This window comes from Typopeltis vanoorti, chromosome 8, assembly GCF_054136105.1.
Source record: "Typopeltis vanoorti isolate ZY-2024b chromosome 8, IOZ_Tvanoo_1.0, whole genome shotgun sequence".
In the NCBI taxonomy this organism is placed as follows: Eukaryota; Metazoa; Arthropoda; class Arachnida; order Uropygi; family Thelyphonidae; genus Typopeltis; species Typopeltis vanoorti.
Genome location: NC_143556.1, coordinates 46383532 through 46401442, shown reverse-complemented (window position 1 = coordinate 46401442; position 17911 = coordinate 46383532). Strand labels below are relative to the sequence as shown.

The following is a 17911-nucleotide window of genomic DNA, read 5'->3' as shown; positions in this document are numbered from 1 at the left end:
ACCTTGCCAAGGCCTTTGACAGGATACCACACGAAATTCTAATCAGTAAACTGCAGCATATGAGGATGGATATAGGGTTGGTGTGATGGATAGGAGGGTGGTTGATGGAGAGATATTATCAGAGAATGGTTTATTCAGGAGTAGAGCCCAAAAGACGGCCTGTGACTATGTGCCACGGGGTTCTGTTCTTGGACCAATACTGTTTAATTTGTTCATTAACGATATAGGAAATGATCTGAGAGGAACTGTTCATTTGTTTGCTGATGATACAAAGTTGGGTAGAGTAATAGTGAAAGCACAGGATGTCGACATTTTGCAGGATGATTGGATAGTTTGGAGGGCTGAGCTAAGGAGAATGGATGTCAATTTAATGTGGCAAAATGTAAGGTTATGAATTTTGGGGTGAAAAGATTAGCAGCAGTATACCACATTGGTGGAACTGTACTCCAGGAGATTGGTGAGGCCAGGGATGTGGGAGTGTTGGTGGATAGGGAGTTGAAGTTTAGTTAGGGGGGACACATCGCAAAAGTAGCTAAATCAGCTCATCAAATCATTTGGTTGCTGAAAAATACTTTGACTAGCAGAGACAAACGGGTTATTGATGTATCACATAATAATAATTATTATTATGTGATACATCCAAGGTGTCTACAGACTCATTGCAGGAAGGTCCTCTACTCCACAGAACCCACCCTCTCTGCTACTTAATTTTCTATCTACACACACACACAATGCTAGTACAACCATACTACTAGAATAGGCGGTGATATGTTATTAAGCCCTACTGCCTTATTTACATTAAGTTTACATAAGTTCTCATATATCTTCTGCTTGTTTGTAAAGAGGTCCTCCTACTCCATTTCACTGCATGATATCACAGGGTGAAATACCTTGATGAAGTGCTCATTTAAATATCTTAACTATATCCTCTGCAGCACTTACCGTTTTGCTATTTTGACAAACCGACCTTGAATCCTTCCTTAATCACTCTTTCATATACCAGCTACATATATTATTAGATATATGAAGAACCAAAGGCTTCAATTCGGCGACATGTGACTTGTTTAAGTTAAGGGATATTACATCCCATATCGTTTCTTAGCCAAATAAGAAACTCAAAGAGTTTCATGCCGAAAATAGTAGAAACTATATAAAGTTCGGCGATTCCAAGCGTAAGCAAATACCTGGATACTGCAGCAACTGACCCTAGAGGTAGTGCAAGCTGAGGTAACTTATGTCTAAGGTGGAGCAAGCTCCGATCACTACCCTTCTATGAGTATTGCCTCTTGGCAATACTCATAGAAGGGTTGTAAGTTCTGTTCGCTACAAACTTGATATTAACTAGGTCTACCTACTCACTGATGAGACCTCAATAAAGGTTGAAACCGGTCTGGGTAGTGACCTCTCATAATGTTGAACAGAAATACAGCTCCTAGGAGCTAAGTTCACATTATGGGTAAATATCAAGAATAATGAACTTTATATAGTTTCTACTATTTTCGACATGAAGCTCTTTGAGTTTCTTATTTGGCTAAGAAACGATATGGGATGTAATATCCCTTAACTTAAACCAGCTACATATAACTCTGGAATTTTTGTTGGCCTCATTAGGCTAAATGCTGCTACAGATGATACCTTTTGCACTCCTTATACAACTGATTATTATCACTTATTTTGCTAACTCCTTAAATGCCACCTTCTTTTTCCAGATTGCATGCTACTTATCTCGTCATTCATCCATTTCACACCTATCTCATTTAATCTCCTGACCTTTTGGAATATATTCAAACATTGCTACTATTAAATAGTTCTTTGCTTGCACCTGAGTGGCACTGATCTCTTTTCCTCCCAATTTGTCATTTCATGCTATAGTTCTAAGCTGACTCCTGAACTTTCTGTAACCAGTCATCCCTGACCTTATAGTTCCACATGTATCCTTTCCACACAGAGGTCCTCATATGGTTTACCACCACCTAGATGGTCATGTTCTTATTACTATCACCAGCGGGAGAGATTCAACATCCCATCCTCATTCCAATCTATACTGCTATAATTAAAATTATCCATAATGATCACTTTTTTTTTCTTCTTATTGTTAGGCCATTTCCTAGGCCTATAGCAAGATCCAACTAAATATTTCATCCTGTCTACCCTCCACCATATTCTCCTCAAACTACTGCCATTATTTCTCCCTTTTATCTCAACCCTACATGGGCATAACTCTTCTTACCTTTCCTATTCTCATTAAAAACATCACACACATACATCCCCTCTTCTCTATTCTGGTAATAATGTATCATGCTCAGTCATTAACATCTCATTTCTTCCAATAATGAACAATGAATGAACTCAGTCGATGCATGTCTTTTTTAAGAAAGCCAGGTATTGACCTGGCTTTCTCAAACAAATATCATAATTCATTTCTGAGTCTATAACCAGTCTGACCCATGTAACCTTTGTTATTCCTGTCTATCATCACTTATCCCATTATTTTTGTCATATTGAAATACTCCTCTTACATTCTAGGCTATCTCATTCTTTTGTTGTCTACCTACCTTACAAATATTCAATACTACTTTTAAAATGTGGATTCTTTAGCATCCATTTCTCGTGATATAGTTCACTTGTTCACTTTGACTAAATACATGCTCTGGTGTCAAATAATTGAAATAATCCTGGTTGGAATGAGGTATTTTATTTCTCACTTTACACAATCTGTGCAGTTAGCCTAGTGGGGTTGCGCTTCGCAACCGTATGCCTGGAGAAGGAGTGTCCTAGGTTCGATTCCCGTCGCCGATGTGAGGAGCTTAAGGATCTTCCTCAGCCATAGCCAAGTTAGCCGGTCTTGGGTGTGGACAGCAGGGTTTTTTTTATTATTATTATTATTATTCAGGCCTCCATGGAGTCAAAAGACTCATCGTGGGAGGTCCTTCCTAAGAAACACAAAGTCTATCAAGACTCATCGAGGGGAGGTCCCCCCCCCTTAAGAAACACAGTCTATCATACCACTCCTTGAACTCATTGACCGTTCTTGCTCTCACCACTCCATCAGGCAATGCATTCCATGGTTCAACCACCCTCCATGCAAAGAAACCACTCCTCACCCTCTTGCTCACAGTTTCCTTTTGTAACTTCCAGGCATGGCCTCTTATCATCACTCCTTCCTGCTGTTCAACCAAGCGAAAGAATTCCCCAGTATCAACCCTGTAACCACCTCTCAACAGTTTAAAAGTCTCAATTATATCACCTCTCCTTCTTCTATCCACCAAACTCTGCAGTCCACATTCCCTCAGCCGATCCTCATAACTATCATTGTACAGTCCTGAAACCATCTTTGTTATCCGCCTTTGTACCCTTTCCACAGTTAATTTATCCCCTTCAAATCCTGGGGACCAAATCCAAGAACAATAGTCCAAGTGTGATCTGATCAGGGTTTTATACAACTGAATGATAACTGTTTTATCTCTACAGGTCAGTGTCCTTCTCATTATTGCAGCAATCCTCTGTGTTACCTTCACCACCTTTGCAATATGTCCCCTAAATTTCAGGTTTCTATCAATTATCAATCCCAGATCTCTTGTCTCCCCTACTTCCTACAGTATAACTCCTTCCATAGAGTATGCAGTGTCCCATCGATGTTTCCCAAACCTCAAGACCTTACATTTTGAGACGATCCTCTGCAAATACAAACAAAGACTTTAAAATAGTCCAATGCAGAAATCTTGCATGTCAGTGTCTCCTATTTCAGATGATATTTCTCTTCCCCAATTGTGCTAAAAATGTATGCCCTGAATTAAACCCGACTTATTATATCACCTAATTCATGATACCATACTTATCTGGTATTCTGTTCAACTACATGGAAGCAAACATATATTAGCCCATCCTTTAAAAGTAAGGTAAAAGTCAGCTATCAGACTATTGTTCAATTTCCATCACTATCTGGAGACTCACCAATTAATTAGTTGGTGAGTCTGCAGATAGTGAGACTCACCAATTGATTACCAGCATGAATTTTGCTTTTCTTGTTCTACAGAAGATCTTTGAGCTAACATTACTCACCTTGGAATGTAAGCCATGAAAAAGTTTGGAGAAACTCATGTGGTTACTCATAACATTAATTGAGTCTGGTTTGGAGGTGTTCATCATCTAAGCCAGTGGTGGCGAACCTTTTTATGTGTGTGTGCCAAAAAATTACCAATCGATTTACCAATTTGCTGAAGTGCCGGGAAGTTTTTAATAGGGGAAAAATTAATAGAAAATTAATATAACTTAATTTATTTATTTATTTATAAATTTATAATATATTTATTTATAATATTTTATTTTATTTATAATATTTATTTATATATACATTTATAATATATATATTTATTTATATTTTATAAATTATTTATAATTTTATAAATATTTTATTTTATTTATAATATTTATGTATAAATTTATAATGTTATTCAGTGTAAAATTGATGATTGTATTATTAAATTGATTTTCATTCTTGGTTTTTAAAAAAAAAACAGTAGTGAGAAAAATATTTATGCATTGTAACTCACCATCGAAGTTAGCTGAGCAAGGGAAGCAGCAGAAGGATGTCAACTTATCGGCAAAAAGCTTACCATATTTACTCAAAAATAACTCACCCTCGCATATAACTGGCACCCTTGATTTTACTTTACGAAAAAAGACATTTAAAAAAGTGTTGCATATGCCAACAGCCATTATACTGCAGATGCAAGAAAAACAAGTAGTTTTATTGCATCCCTGATTAAGGTATGGAGGCTTTTGCAGTCTGTGTAATATATTTCTCAACAAATAGTGCAATTAGAGACAGCTGGAATAAAAATGGCACTAACTAATAAATCACATGCCCCCCCCCCTCACAGAAATTACACTGTATAGACTCAAGCAAAACCACATGTTGCAACGGAAACACAGTATCTAACTAAAAACTCTTGTCCAATTTTCAATTACATGAAATAAGTGTTTGTTTTATTGCATTTGAAATATTTGATGTCATTATGACAGATCACAAAGGCTAACTTCAAATAAAATTCTACCACGAATTGAAATATGCCATATAATGCATGTGTGAGTCCCTGTGCCAGCTCAAATGCAAACAAGCAGCAATAAAATTCAACCAAAGGTCGAAACTTTGCGTGAGTTGATCCCACTGATAAAGAGAAGTTCCGTCACAACAATAAACGACACCCATTCATGAATGGGTTAAAACTAAGAAATATATAGTGAATGCTGTTATGACAGTTTCACATGTTATGGAATACAGTTAAAGAGAATTAGCATTTCAACTCAACAATTGTAGGTTGTCTTTGGGTCACGTGACCTTTTGTTAATACCGCACTAATCATATGCACATCTTCATAGCTACTCTCTGGTGTAAAACAAAATTTAACTTGTACGTATTGTAATAATTAAAAAAGGGTTGAATAATTTATAAGCGTATAAAAGGATATCACCTAAAAATCGTTGACGTGCCATAGGTTTGCCATTTATGATCTAAGCTATCATCTTGCAAGATGATTGACTACTCAGCCTGGTTGGCTGAGGAGTTAACATATCCACTCCCCAAACTCACAGGCTACAGGTTCAAATTCTGTTTTGGCCATGGATGTTGAATGATTATCTTTAGCATGGGATGAATTTTATCACCTGGTGTGGAACAACTTGTCCTGCTGATGGAAGCCAGAAGAGGCTTGGAAAAGTTTTCCATGTTAATGGAAAACGTTTTGGCCATCCCACCTACAGTACTAATGTACTATAGGTTATTACCTAATTGATATCGAATTTCCATTTTCTCCCCTTTTAGCACAAGAAGAATCAAGTAGCAGTGAGGATGAAGAAGGACAATCAAGGAGTATCCTCAAGAAGGAAGCAGAAATTTTTGCTGAAGTTAAAAAGAAACAAAAAGGAAGAGGCAGACAACTGCTTAAAATTTAGATATTTATATTTAAAATTTTGTATTTTGATAAGATAAGAAACAGTATCTTATTTCATTTATTTTAAAATGCATGAAATAATTATAAATGTATTTTGATATTATTTTTATAATTATAAATGTATTTTGGATATTATTTTTATTAAATAATTTTTTGCATGAATCCAGGCAAATAAATTTCTAAATATATATATATAAAACCTGTGTTTAAATAGTTTACATAAAGCAAAATCTTTCTTTAATTTATGAATTCAGGCATCTATATGATTATAGTAATACTTGTGATGAAAACTCATATTTAACTTCTGAAATTAAATTCTAGATTTTGAAGTTGTGTATGCTCTTAAAGAAAACCTTACTTATGTTTGCACAGAAAAAATACAGCAGATTAAGAAATTGTAACTATTGTGTCCTTTTATTATGCTTAGTGTTACTCACATTCAAACTGTACAGCAAATAGAGAACTGAAGTTCAGGGATAACACATTCACTTTTAGGAATTTTTATTCACTATGTTAAAATATCAAATACATTAATATAGAATTTTTAATGTGCTGTATATGTACATTATTTACTAAATATACCCTTAAGGACCATACAAATTACTGTGAGAGATCAACGGAATTGAGAAATTACTAGTTTTCTATCAGTAGTTCTCATCCTGACTGTCCAATTTATTTTTATGGATTATAATTTGATTCATCTTCGTTTTAAGATTGAACATAAAAAGATTATGGTCAAATCTTAAATATGTTCAAACATAATGTTCCACCATGTTTAATATAAGATGCAGCATCATTTTTCTAGAATATTTCCAACTACTGAAGCTATTCTCCCATCCCCGAAACTCCATTGGGCTGTAACAGCAGCATTGAGCAATGAATATATATACTCAGGGCTCCCAATGGCTATCAAGTACATCCCCCTAGGTGGCAGATAGGGAGAAACCCTGAATACCATCCATTGGATATCAGGGCAGCTCTGAATCAAAAGCCGTGGAGAGTGGTTTTGGGACCATGTGAAAATATTGCTATTCATCAACCCACAGTAGGCCAGCATGGCGAATTATGGCCCAATCTTCCAAGATGAATCAAAAAGGAATAAATTGGCCCTCACTCCCCAGAGGCCAGATTGTTAATACCTATGACAGCAGGCAGTTAAACATGAAGGCAGAGGGTGCTAAGAATCCCAGGTAACCAGATCATGCTGCCAGTGGAAACTAGACTTTGGAATTTTAAGTTGTAGGATTCTGAGCAGTGAAGCATGGCTAACTGAACTAATTGATGAGCTAAAGCGACTCAAATGAGACATTCTTGGACTGTGTGAAGTTAGGCATAATGGTGAAGAAATTCTTCAATTAAAAAATGGAGACATTCTGTATTATAGAGGCCAAGATAAGGAAAGAATCAGTGGAGTTGGATTCATGATTAACAAAAAATTGAAGAACAACACAATAGATTTCGACAGTATATCTGATCATAAAGCAAGTACTGTCCAAATCTCAAAAAAATACACTCTCAAGATCATCCAGATGACATAGTTATCTTTACTTCAACTGAACCAGGCTAGCAAAACAGCTGGCCTAAAGATAAACCTAAAGAAGACCCAAGTCATGTTCAATAGCTATGTCCAACCAGAAATAATAAAAGTCAATAATGATGAAATTAAGTAGGTCATTACATATACTTAGGACAACAGATATGAATGGACAAAATATCATGGACAAAATTAAAAGATGCACGATGTTTGAGTGGAAAGCATTTGGAAAATTACAGTCAGTATTCAAAAGCCAACTACCATTATGCCTGAAGAGAAAAGTTTGTAACCAATGCATTCTTCCTATATTGACATATGGCTGTGAAACATGGAGACACTAAATGCAAAGGAAATTCAAAAATTAAGAACAACACAATTTAGTATGGAAAGAAGTACGCTTGGTATCACAAGACATATCACAAAAGGAATAAGTGGATAAGAAATCAAACCAAAGTCTCTGACATCATAGGAAGAGTGAAACATCTGAAGTAGCAGTCGGCTGGGCATATTGCTCGAAAACAAGATCAACAACAGACAAAACCATGACACCAACCTAAATCATGGTGAATTGATGATATCAGATTTGCAGGAGTGAAAGTAGAGCCATGGACGGACAGTTTTGGAGTAATCTTAGAAAGGCTTTCATCCAGCAGTGGATTGACAATGATGATGTATATATGTATGTATGTATATATATATATATATATATATATACATACATACACAGAGTGTCCAAAAAGGAACTCCAGGGTTTCAATGAAATTTATTTTATGACATTTTGAAGCAGAAATGTATGCAGCATATTCATTCTGGAGGGTTAGTGGAATATTATCAGTACTGAGAAAGGATGAAAACTAATTTTTAATGCTTCCAATATTTCATCTCAGTCACAGAGACTCTTCAGGGATTACAAAAAACTTTTTATAACAACAAATACAATACAATGAAAATGATAAGTAAGTGAGTAAAACTAAAGTCCTATCTATATAGATAGGATATTGTATTGTATTTGTATGTGTTCATTGAAATTTATTTTATGTCATTTTGGAGCAGAAATGTATATGTAGCGTATATTATCAAAGTACAATGTTACAAGTTTGATTACCTATTAGTGGAACTCAATGTGTGTGTGCACCATTTACAGCCCTACAGACATCAAAATGGAATTCCACCTCAGACCATACTCGGGTAAGCATATCCATAGGAACTGCGTCTATGGTTGCTGTTATTCTATGGCGCAGGTGGGCAAGGGACTGGATTGTTTTCTTTGATACACAATGTCTTATGTGGCCCCAAAGGAAGAAATCCATTGTAGTCAAATCGGGATTGCACTGCGACCAAGCAATGAATCCAATCCTCCTCTGCCTATCCATTTTTCTGGGAATCAGTTGTTGAACACAGTCCACACAATTGCTGTATAATGTAGCAGGGCTCCATCCTGTGGAAAAATGAGGTCCTCCACATTCTCAATCTGGGGAAACACCTAGCATATCCAGCTATGCCACACTCGTAATCATCTCCTCATGGAAAAAATGTCTCAACAATGTGATGATGCATGATGCAGCACCAGACAGTGACTTTCCTCAACTGATATTGCCTCATCAGAAAATAAAATGCTCTGGAGGTAGTAGTGTTCATGTTCAGCAATAAAGTCTAACATGGTAGTCACAAACTGAACTCTTTATTGCCTATGAGTATGCTGGATGTGATGAACAAGCTGCAGTTTATAAGCAGGAAGTTTCAATCTCTTGTGAATAGCATCATGCACTTTGCTTTTAAGAATGTTTAATTAACACCTGACACTATGAGCTGAACATTTCGGGCTACGATAGAAAGACAGTAGAATTCGTTCCGTGTTTTCCACACTTGTAGGCCTACCTGGTGAGTGTCCTTTTAAAACACTTCCTGTTTCCCAAGAACCGCTGATGCCATTTATGGATGCTTTTGTCACTCAGAGCATTCCTACCATACTCTTGCCTGAAAATCTTTTTGACAGTTGTGTCACTGACTTCTTTCCATGAACCATAATACACACTGTGCTTTCTCTTGTGGCAAAGCCATTATTGCAGCATGGTAGGTCTGTCAGTACTGCTATCTGGTTGTTGCTTCATGAATATTATTATTATTAAGATTATTTTACACCTCCAGGGAGTCCAAAGACTCATCGAGGGAGGGCCTGCTCTACAACTCTGTCTCCACCACTCAATTCACCAACTGACTGCAACTACACGAATGTCATCTACCGCCGACCACTACTATTTCCACAGAGAATCACAAACATCCATGCCCACAGCGGGATTTGAACCCGCAGCCCTTTGGCTGGAGAGCGGATATGCTAACCACTCGGCCAACCGGGCTGGCAAAATATTCTAATGATATGTTTATTATTATTATTACTTGACACCTCCAGGGAGTCCAAAGACTCATCGAGAAAGGGCATCTACTCTACAGCTCTGTCTCCACCACTCAATTCACTGCAACGAACTGCAACTACACCATCACTAGTATTTTCAGAGACAATCGCATACATCCATGCCCACAGCAGGATTCGAGCCCGCAGCCTTTTGGCTGGAGAGCAGTTACGCTAACCACTCGGCCAACCAGGCCGGCTCAAAAAGGCCATCATATAGTAGCCCAAATAGAAAATGCTAGAGAGCTTTGTATTTCCCCAGATTGAGAATGTGGAGGACCTCATTTTCCAAACAGGATGGAGTCCTGCCACATTATGCAGCGATTGTGCAGACTGTGCTCAACAACCGATTTCCAGGAAAAATAGATAGGCAGAGGAGGTTTCATTGCTTGGCCACCATGCAATCCCAATTTGACTACAATGGATTTCTTCCTTTGGGGCCACATAAGACATTGTGTATCAAAGAAAACAATCCAGTCCCTTGCCCACCTGTGCCATAGAATAACAGCGACTATAGAAGCAGTTCCTATGGATATGCTTACCCGAGTATGGTCAGAGGTGGAATTCCATTTTGATGTCTGTAGGGCTGTAAATGGTGCACACACACATTGAGTTCCATTAATAGGTAATCAAACTTGTAACATTGTAATTTGATAGTATATGCTACATATACATTTCTGCTTCAAAAGGTCATAAAATAAATTTCAATGAAAATCCTGGGGTTCTTTTTCGGACACCATGCATATATATATATATATATATATATATATATATAGTACAAGAATCAGGCAAGAAACATGATTAGCATTATGGTAAGTAAGTCAAAATCATATTATGAGAAGAAACTAGCTGAGCAGGACAAAGGAAATCCCAAACACTCTTTCACTACTTGGCAAATAGGAAAAAAAATGACTATGGAAGGATAACCTTAGCAAGTGCTAATGGTGGCGAGATGACAGAAGCAGACAAAATATGGTAGTTGAATTACTGAGTGACCACTTTGCAAGGGCATGTCATCCAAGTGAGGTTATTTCTGTGACAGGGACTGGTGTGGAACAGAGATAGATGAATTGGAGGTTCTTAGAGTATTGCAGAATCTCAACATAAATACAGCCATGAGATTACAATGGATATCAGCTCATGTTTTATGAGAAGGTGAAAAGGTAACTGATAGTGCCTCTGACAAGGCTCATTAATTAAGTCTCAGCTCTGGTAGCGTTCCAAGGAAGTGGAAAGAGAGCAAAATAATCTTTGCATAAGGGTAAGATTGCAATAGCAAATTATAGACCAATCAGTATCTCAGGCATGATGGTAAAAGTACCTGGAAAAGCTGTCGGAAAGAGAATTCAGGAATGGTATGGATAAGAATATGATACTCCATGAGGGGCAACATGGTTTTATGAAAGGTCCGTTATTGCCTTAGTAATTTATTAACTTTTTATAATAGAGTGACAATGAGTCGGATAAAAGGAATGGCTACATGGTGATTCTGCTGGATTTTGCAAAAGCATATGATAGAATACCATAATGAACTATCTTATGCAAATTAGAACAAATGAGGATGGATATGAGGGTGGCTGATAGATACCAAAAAGTAGTATATGGATGAGCAGGAGAATGCAAGTGATTAGTGCCATGCTGTAAGGTTCTTTGCTTGGGCCATTACTGTTTAATTTGTACATAGAAGTAATATGAAGGGAAATATTTAGTTGTTTGCTGACAATGCAAAATTGGGCAGAGAAGTAGTTAATCAAGGGAACATGAAGAGCTTGCAGGATGATTTTAATGGGCTGTAAGTATGAGCAAAAGTCAATAGGTATCAGTTTAATGTAGAGATATGTAACGTTATGCATTTTGGGTTAAATGGATTATAAGCTGTGTACTGCATTGATGGAACTATGGATGTGGAGATGGTAGTAGACAGAGAGAGAGAGAGAGAGAGAGTTGAAGTTTAGAGGGCATGTTGCAAAGGTCGGCTCTGATCACCTAGTTTTCTTGGGGATGAGAAAGCAATAGAGAGGATCCAAAAGGTGAGTGACCAAGATCATGAGTGGTCAAAAGAATGCCCCCTAAGAAGATAAATTGAGGTTTGTGGGTTGCAGAAGTTGGTTGACAGGCAAAAAATAAAGAGGGGATATGATAGAAACTTTAAGTTATTTAAAGGAATTTATAGGTTTAATGCAGGGGAAGTATTACAGCACTTGGCTATGGGGGGGGGGGGGGCAGAACAAGAGGTCACATCCCTAGAAATTGAGTAAGAGTGTAGTTAGTGGGGATGTGAAGACTAGACCTTAGAGTTTTTTCTCAGAAAGTGGTGAATGAATGGAATGGGTTGTGACAGTTGTGAGTGCTTTGTCTGTTAAATAGTACAAGGATCAGGCAAGAAACATGACTAGCATTATGGTAAGGAAGTCAAAATTCAAAGAGAGGGATGATGGATTTGTGTGGCTAGTTTGGATCTCCCGTGATAGTGTTTGGACTCTATGGAGGTGCCCATATCATTAAAGTTAATTACTGTGGTTATCGTGTAATTTATTGTTGATCATCATCATCAAATTCCTGACATTTACCCTCAAGGAGTGTACAGGATATGATAGTACTACATGAAAAATTTACATCATGACTAACTTCCTACCAAAAAATTTTCTGCCAAATTAATCTGTTACTTGTCAAAGCTACAACATTGTCAGACCTTATATTTATATATCTATCTTCTAAGGCACTTCAATAATAGAACTTTTTTTTTGAGCCACCTAAGACTTCCATTAAACAAGATTAATGGAGATACACGATCATTCACATTTGTTGGTTGCAGAATGAGATGCTATTTACTTGGTCAACCAGACCAACCCTACAGCATATGAAATCTGAATATTTTCTAGAAGTTTATTCTGATGACTGTCTATTCTTTCATTAAAATAATATTTTCTTAAGTCTAACCTATTTCAACCTTTCATTAGTTAAAATATATGCCTCATAGTATGATGCTGGGAAAATGTAAAAATATCCTTATAATTCAGTTTTGTCAACTTCGGTTTTCTCCCATACAGGCATTGCTTCAAAGATGCATGCACGCACGCGCGCACACACACACACGCACACACACACACACGTGTGTGTGTGGTTTGAAGATTTGATTCTAGTCACTGAGTAGAGGAACTTTTTTCTAGCCTATTTTTTTACTTGGTTCCTGAGTGAGTTTTGGCACAGGTATCACTTTTTCTTCCAAAAGAAACACAACTTTTTAATCATGCACTTAGAAATATTGATTGCAGAATGCGTCTAATAATACATGTGAATAATGTACTAGTTAAAATTAGGAACATGAGATGGCTGCAGTAATTTGGTGCGTTTTCATGTTACTTTGGTGTTTCCATATTAGGAAAAGCACTCTTCTCTGGGAAAAACAAAGGTGGAGACTAGTCATACCTTCCAAAAATTTAAAGCTAAAATTAAAGACTGATGTCTACCCCCCCCCCCCTTGGGGAAATATAAAAGCATAAAGAAAGGTTCCACTTGCTCAGCAGTCATATTTTAACACATCTAGTTTGTAAATTTCTGTTCCCCCTCTCTTCTCATATGCAATACATGTGATGTCTTTCACTTCACACTTTACATCAGTAAAATGGTTGCAGGCCAACTGCTAGGTAGTATGAAACAGAATCTCATGGTAATACATCAGGATGCTACCTGACCAGATAGGGGATATAAAGACAGCAACAATGGGGGAGGGTTTATTGAAACTATGAATGGAGTGGACAACTAAGCATTTTTTGCATGAAATACACTGCATCCCTGTTCTGTAAGTGTCTAACATTTCCAATCATGAAAGATACCACCAAAAATAACAGTTGAGATCACAAAAAAATCACACAAAAATAAATACCACAAAAATAACAAGAGAGAACAAAAAGTTATTAAAAATTCACAAAAATTAAAAACCTATAAAAATAAATAAATAACTTTTTTTATTTACAGACATTCATGGTCTTAGTTCAAATTTCAATTGTACATCACCATGAAAATAATAGATCAAAACCTTTTTTTTAATCCTTCTTTTTAAATCAGAATTTGAAGAGCCCAAATCCAAAAAAAACTTGTTTCCTACTGAAATGGTAATCTAGCCTTCTGGTCCTTTGCTTAAACTGTTGAGTGCAACTTCTGCTCTTCTATGATTCAATCGCCTTCTCTCTTGTCACCTTGGCAATATTACCGAAAAATAAGACTGATCTCTTGCATATTATTCTTCTCCAAATTCATGAACCAAGATTACTCAGGCAATCTGTATTGCCTGAATAAGCAATATAGATTGCCTATTCAGGCGCTATCACACATTCTTCCCAACAACAACATGGAAGCAAGACTACTACACCTACCCAGTTTATAAAAAGACCATCCCTATATAAAGATAAAAGAACTACCTCAATCCTCTTGAAAAATGAAGAAGGTCATAAACACTGAATTCTTCACTATCTGGATGCTCATTCTACTGTTCTCGTTGAATAGCAGACTTCCTAGCTAAACGAACAAGCAATGGCTTGGAGAAACTTTTTTTTTTTTTTTAATTTTCAGAAACACATATATTTTAGTACTATTGAGTAGGCAATGGTTAGATAATTGGGTTCCCCTGCTGTAGAGATCCAGAAATCTTGATAGATTATTTCTCTTTCAAGCCACTTCTTGTCTCTAATAAACAGGATGGTGGTCTCACATCAGGCAAAAATCATTCCACCTAAAGACATTCAAACATTCTATGCTTATGGTGGAATTTGAACTCACAGTCTTTGGTTGAATATCAATAATGATATCTACTAGGCCAATGAGGCCAGCCAGAAATTACTTGTCAGCAACACCCACTATTCCCAAATAGTTATCCTCCCAAGAATTGAGTGGATTCAAGTTTTACTTAACTTCAGTTATTAAATAACAACTGGTGCTCCCAAATTAATCTGACCATTGATATGTGGTTGTTCTTAATATTTCCAGGGCTTTTGACTGGATCTGGCATAGCCTCCTTATCAAGCCATCATCTTGTTAGTCCACCTTGTGACTAGGTTGCCAGTTTCCTTTCCAGTCATTCACTATCTGTCATGGTGGAATAGTTTTCTTTCTTTAGATTTCTCTATCAATGTTGGGATAACTCAGCACTCTGTGCTTTTATTGACACTCTTTCTCCTATACATTAACATACCTTCTTTCACTGACCAAAAATCCTATCCATAGTTTTGAGGATAACAGCATGCTCTATTTTCTTCATTTGACAAACCTTTTAGGTCTCAAAATGATTCTACATCAAGATTTTCCAATGGCTCAAACACTGATTTTCTTGTCATTCTCTATGATTCAAGCTTCATGATCTTGACATTTCACAATCTTTTCTTTTTTTGTTTTTGCTATTCTCTGGTGGAGTGAGAATATCTGGTGAACTTCACTGTCACCAAAACAGTTAAGTTTTATTTCTCATAGAAAGATTTCACTTCACTTCTCCTTTCTTTTGATAATATTCAGATCACCAATCAAGGTCAGATTTTTAATTTTGAACTGATTATATCTTTAGTCTTGGCATAAACACATTTCTTTTGATAATATTCAGATCACCAATCAAGGTCAGATTTTTAATTTTGAACTGATTATATCTTTAGTCTTGGCATAAACACAGCAAGTACATATGCCAAAGGGTCCTAAAATTTTCAGTTCACAGTACCCTTAATTTCTGATTAATTTTTTCACAGCACAAAAGAAATACCTAACAGTTTTATTCATTGAGTAGTTAGGTACAAACTACTTACTAATTATTTGTGTCTTAAAAAAAATTTAAAACTGGGTGCTGCAGTGCATAGTTTGAGAACCCCTAGCATATGCTCAAAAAAAAAAAAAAACTCAATATCCTCAATGGCTTAATATCCTCTTCCATATGAAACACCACTACTCACTTATATAACTCCTAACACTGTAAAAATCTTAATTTGTAAGGTCGAAACCGGTCTGGGTAGTGACCCTTCCCTTAATGCATAGCATTATACATGTCCGCAAGGTGATGTGCTTTGCATTATGGGAGATACTAAGACAAGGAGTGATGAGAGCTTGGCACACCTTTACCACGAATTGCCTCAGGTCCGCAAACTTTGTTTGCTTACACTTGGATAAAGGATTAAACTAAATTTATTATAGTCTAACCAACTGAAAAAAAACTTCCACCATCTTTCTCTAAATCCAGAGTAATTTAATAATAAAGTGAGACACCTTTTGGCAACTCGTATAGGTAAAGATGACTTCTCCATTGCTTCCACCTTGGTATCACCACCACCTCTGGGTCTAGCTCCCACTGATGAGACCTCAATAAAGGTCGAAACCGGTCTGGGTAGTGGCCCTTCCCTTAATGCATAGCATTATACATGTCTGCAAGGAGATGTGCTTTGCATTATGGGAGATACTAAGACAAGGAGTGATGAGGGTTTGGTCCACCTTTACCACAAGTTTCCTCAGTCCTGAAGATACTTCAGGTGCAAACTTTATTTGCTTACACTTGGATAAAGGATTAAACTAAATTTATTATAGTCTAACCAAGTGGGGAAAAACTTCCAACAAACCAACTTCTAATTCTCTTCTTTCATTCCACCTTTCTCTGTTATTTAGAAAAAAGAAAGAAAAAAAAAATTCTTAGCCATACCAGTTTCTTGAACAGCTGGAAACAATCTCCAGCTGTTCAAGAAACATGAACAGATTCCTTCTTTCTCTCTAACCACTTGTCAATGCACTTTTCGTTTTAGGTACTATTAGGATCCAGAAGCATGTGATCAAGATAATGGAGAGGTCTGAGGGATGCTTCTTATGAGCAGTGATGAAAGTTTTGGGGTTGCAAAATTTGGCTGACAGGCAGAAAATAGGGAGAATGTGAAAGGAGCACTTACAATAATATGGGATTTTATAGAATACAATGGAATATAAATTTTTCACTACATGAGAAGAAAATAAAATAAAAGAGCCACTCCAGGAAATTGAGTATGAGTTGTAGTTAGCAAGGGTGAAAGAAATAGACATTTTGACAGGAAAGAAGTCAATGAGTGGAATGGGTTTTTGGAGATTGGGGGGGAACAAAAGATCATCCCTGGGAGCTGTATAAGGAGGATGTGAAGAAAGAGTGAGAAGCAGGTTTTTTTGCATGCAGAGTTGTGAATGTTGGAATGCCTTGCCTGAGAGGGTGGTGTCCACAGAGAATTTGAATGTGTTTAAGGCATGGTATGATGAACTGTGTGTGTGACAAAGGGATCTCCTAGATGAGTCTTTGACTCCATGGGGTCTTAGGGTATAATAATAATAATGAGAGGTATAATAGATGTGTGAATAATGGGATCTGGGCCTGCTGCAATGTGTCTTTGGACTCCATGGCGATGTCTGTAACAATAATAAAATGTCTTTTTTTTTTATTTTATTAAGGCTGTTCCTGATGTGATTATTGACATTTCTTCAGGCAACTTTTCCATTTTTTTTTTTCATTTTTCATACTTTATTATATATAATAGCATATTAATAGACAAAAAGTCTGGAATACTATTGCCTTTTTAAATTTAAAAAAAAATTGTATTGAGATTTTTTAATTCGAAAAATTTTTTCAAAATGGCTCACACCCCTATTAACCCTTTTCCCAGCCCCTTTTGCCATAAACCCCCCCTCCTCAAAAAAACAATTTCTATTTTCAGCCCCCTCTTTCATCTCTTCCCCCCCCCCAAAAAAGCGCTCTTAAAAATAATAATATATATGTATATATTATATTAAAAAAAACGGATTTTTTCAAATTAATTTTCCCACATTGCCTCACCCCCCCACACACACACACTTTTTCCAAAACCCCTTCCCTTTTAACAGCAGAAGTATGCACATCACAGAAAGAAGACAACCAACAACATCCAAAAAAGGTATGTGCGAATCTTCTTCCTCTATTATTCTACATATATTTGTCTCTAAAATACATCTCTATAATGACCTAAGAATTCTTGAGTAAAAAGCCAATGA

At 36.6% G+C, this 17911-nt stretch overlaps 1 protein-coding gene across 1 annotated transcript in view; it reads left to right on the top strand.

The window, feature by feature from the left end:
• Positions 1-5955, top strand: part of LOC150103969 (outer dynein arm-docking complex subunit 3-like) — a 248381-nt gene extending 242426 nt beyond the window's left edge. The window contains exon 11 of the mRNA XM_090397109.1: positions 5825-5955. Coding sequence (XP_090253235.1) covers positions 5825-5955 — 131 coding nt within the window. The remainder of the gene's footprint in view (positions 1-5824) is intronic.
• The last annotated feature ends 11956 nt before the right edge of the window (positions 5956-17911 follow it).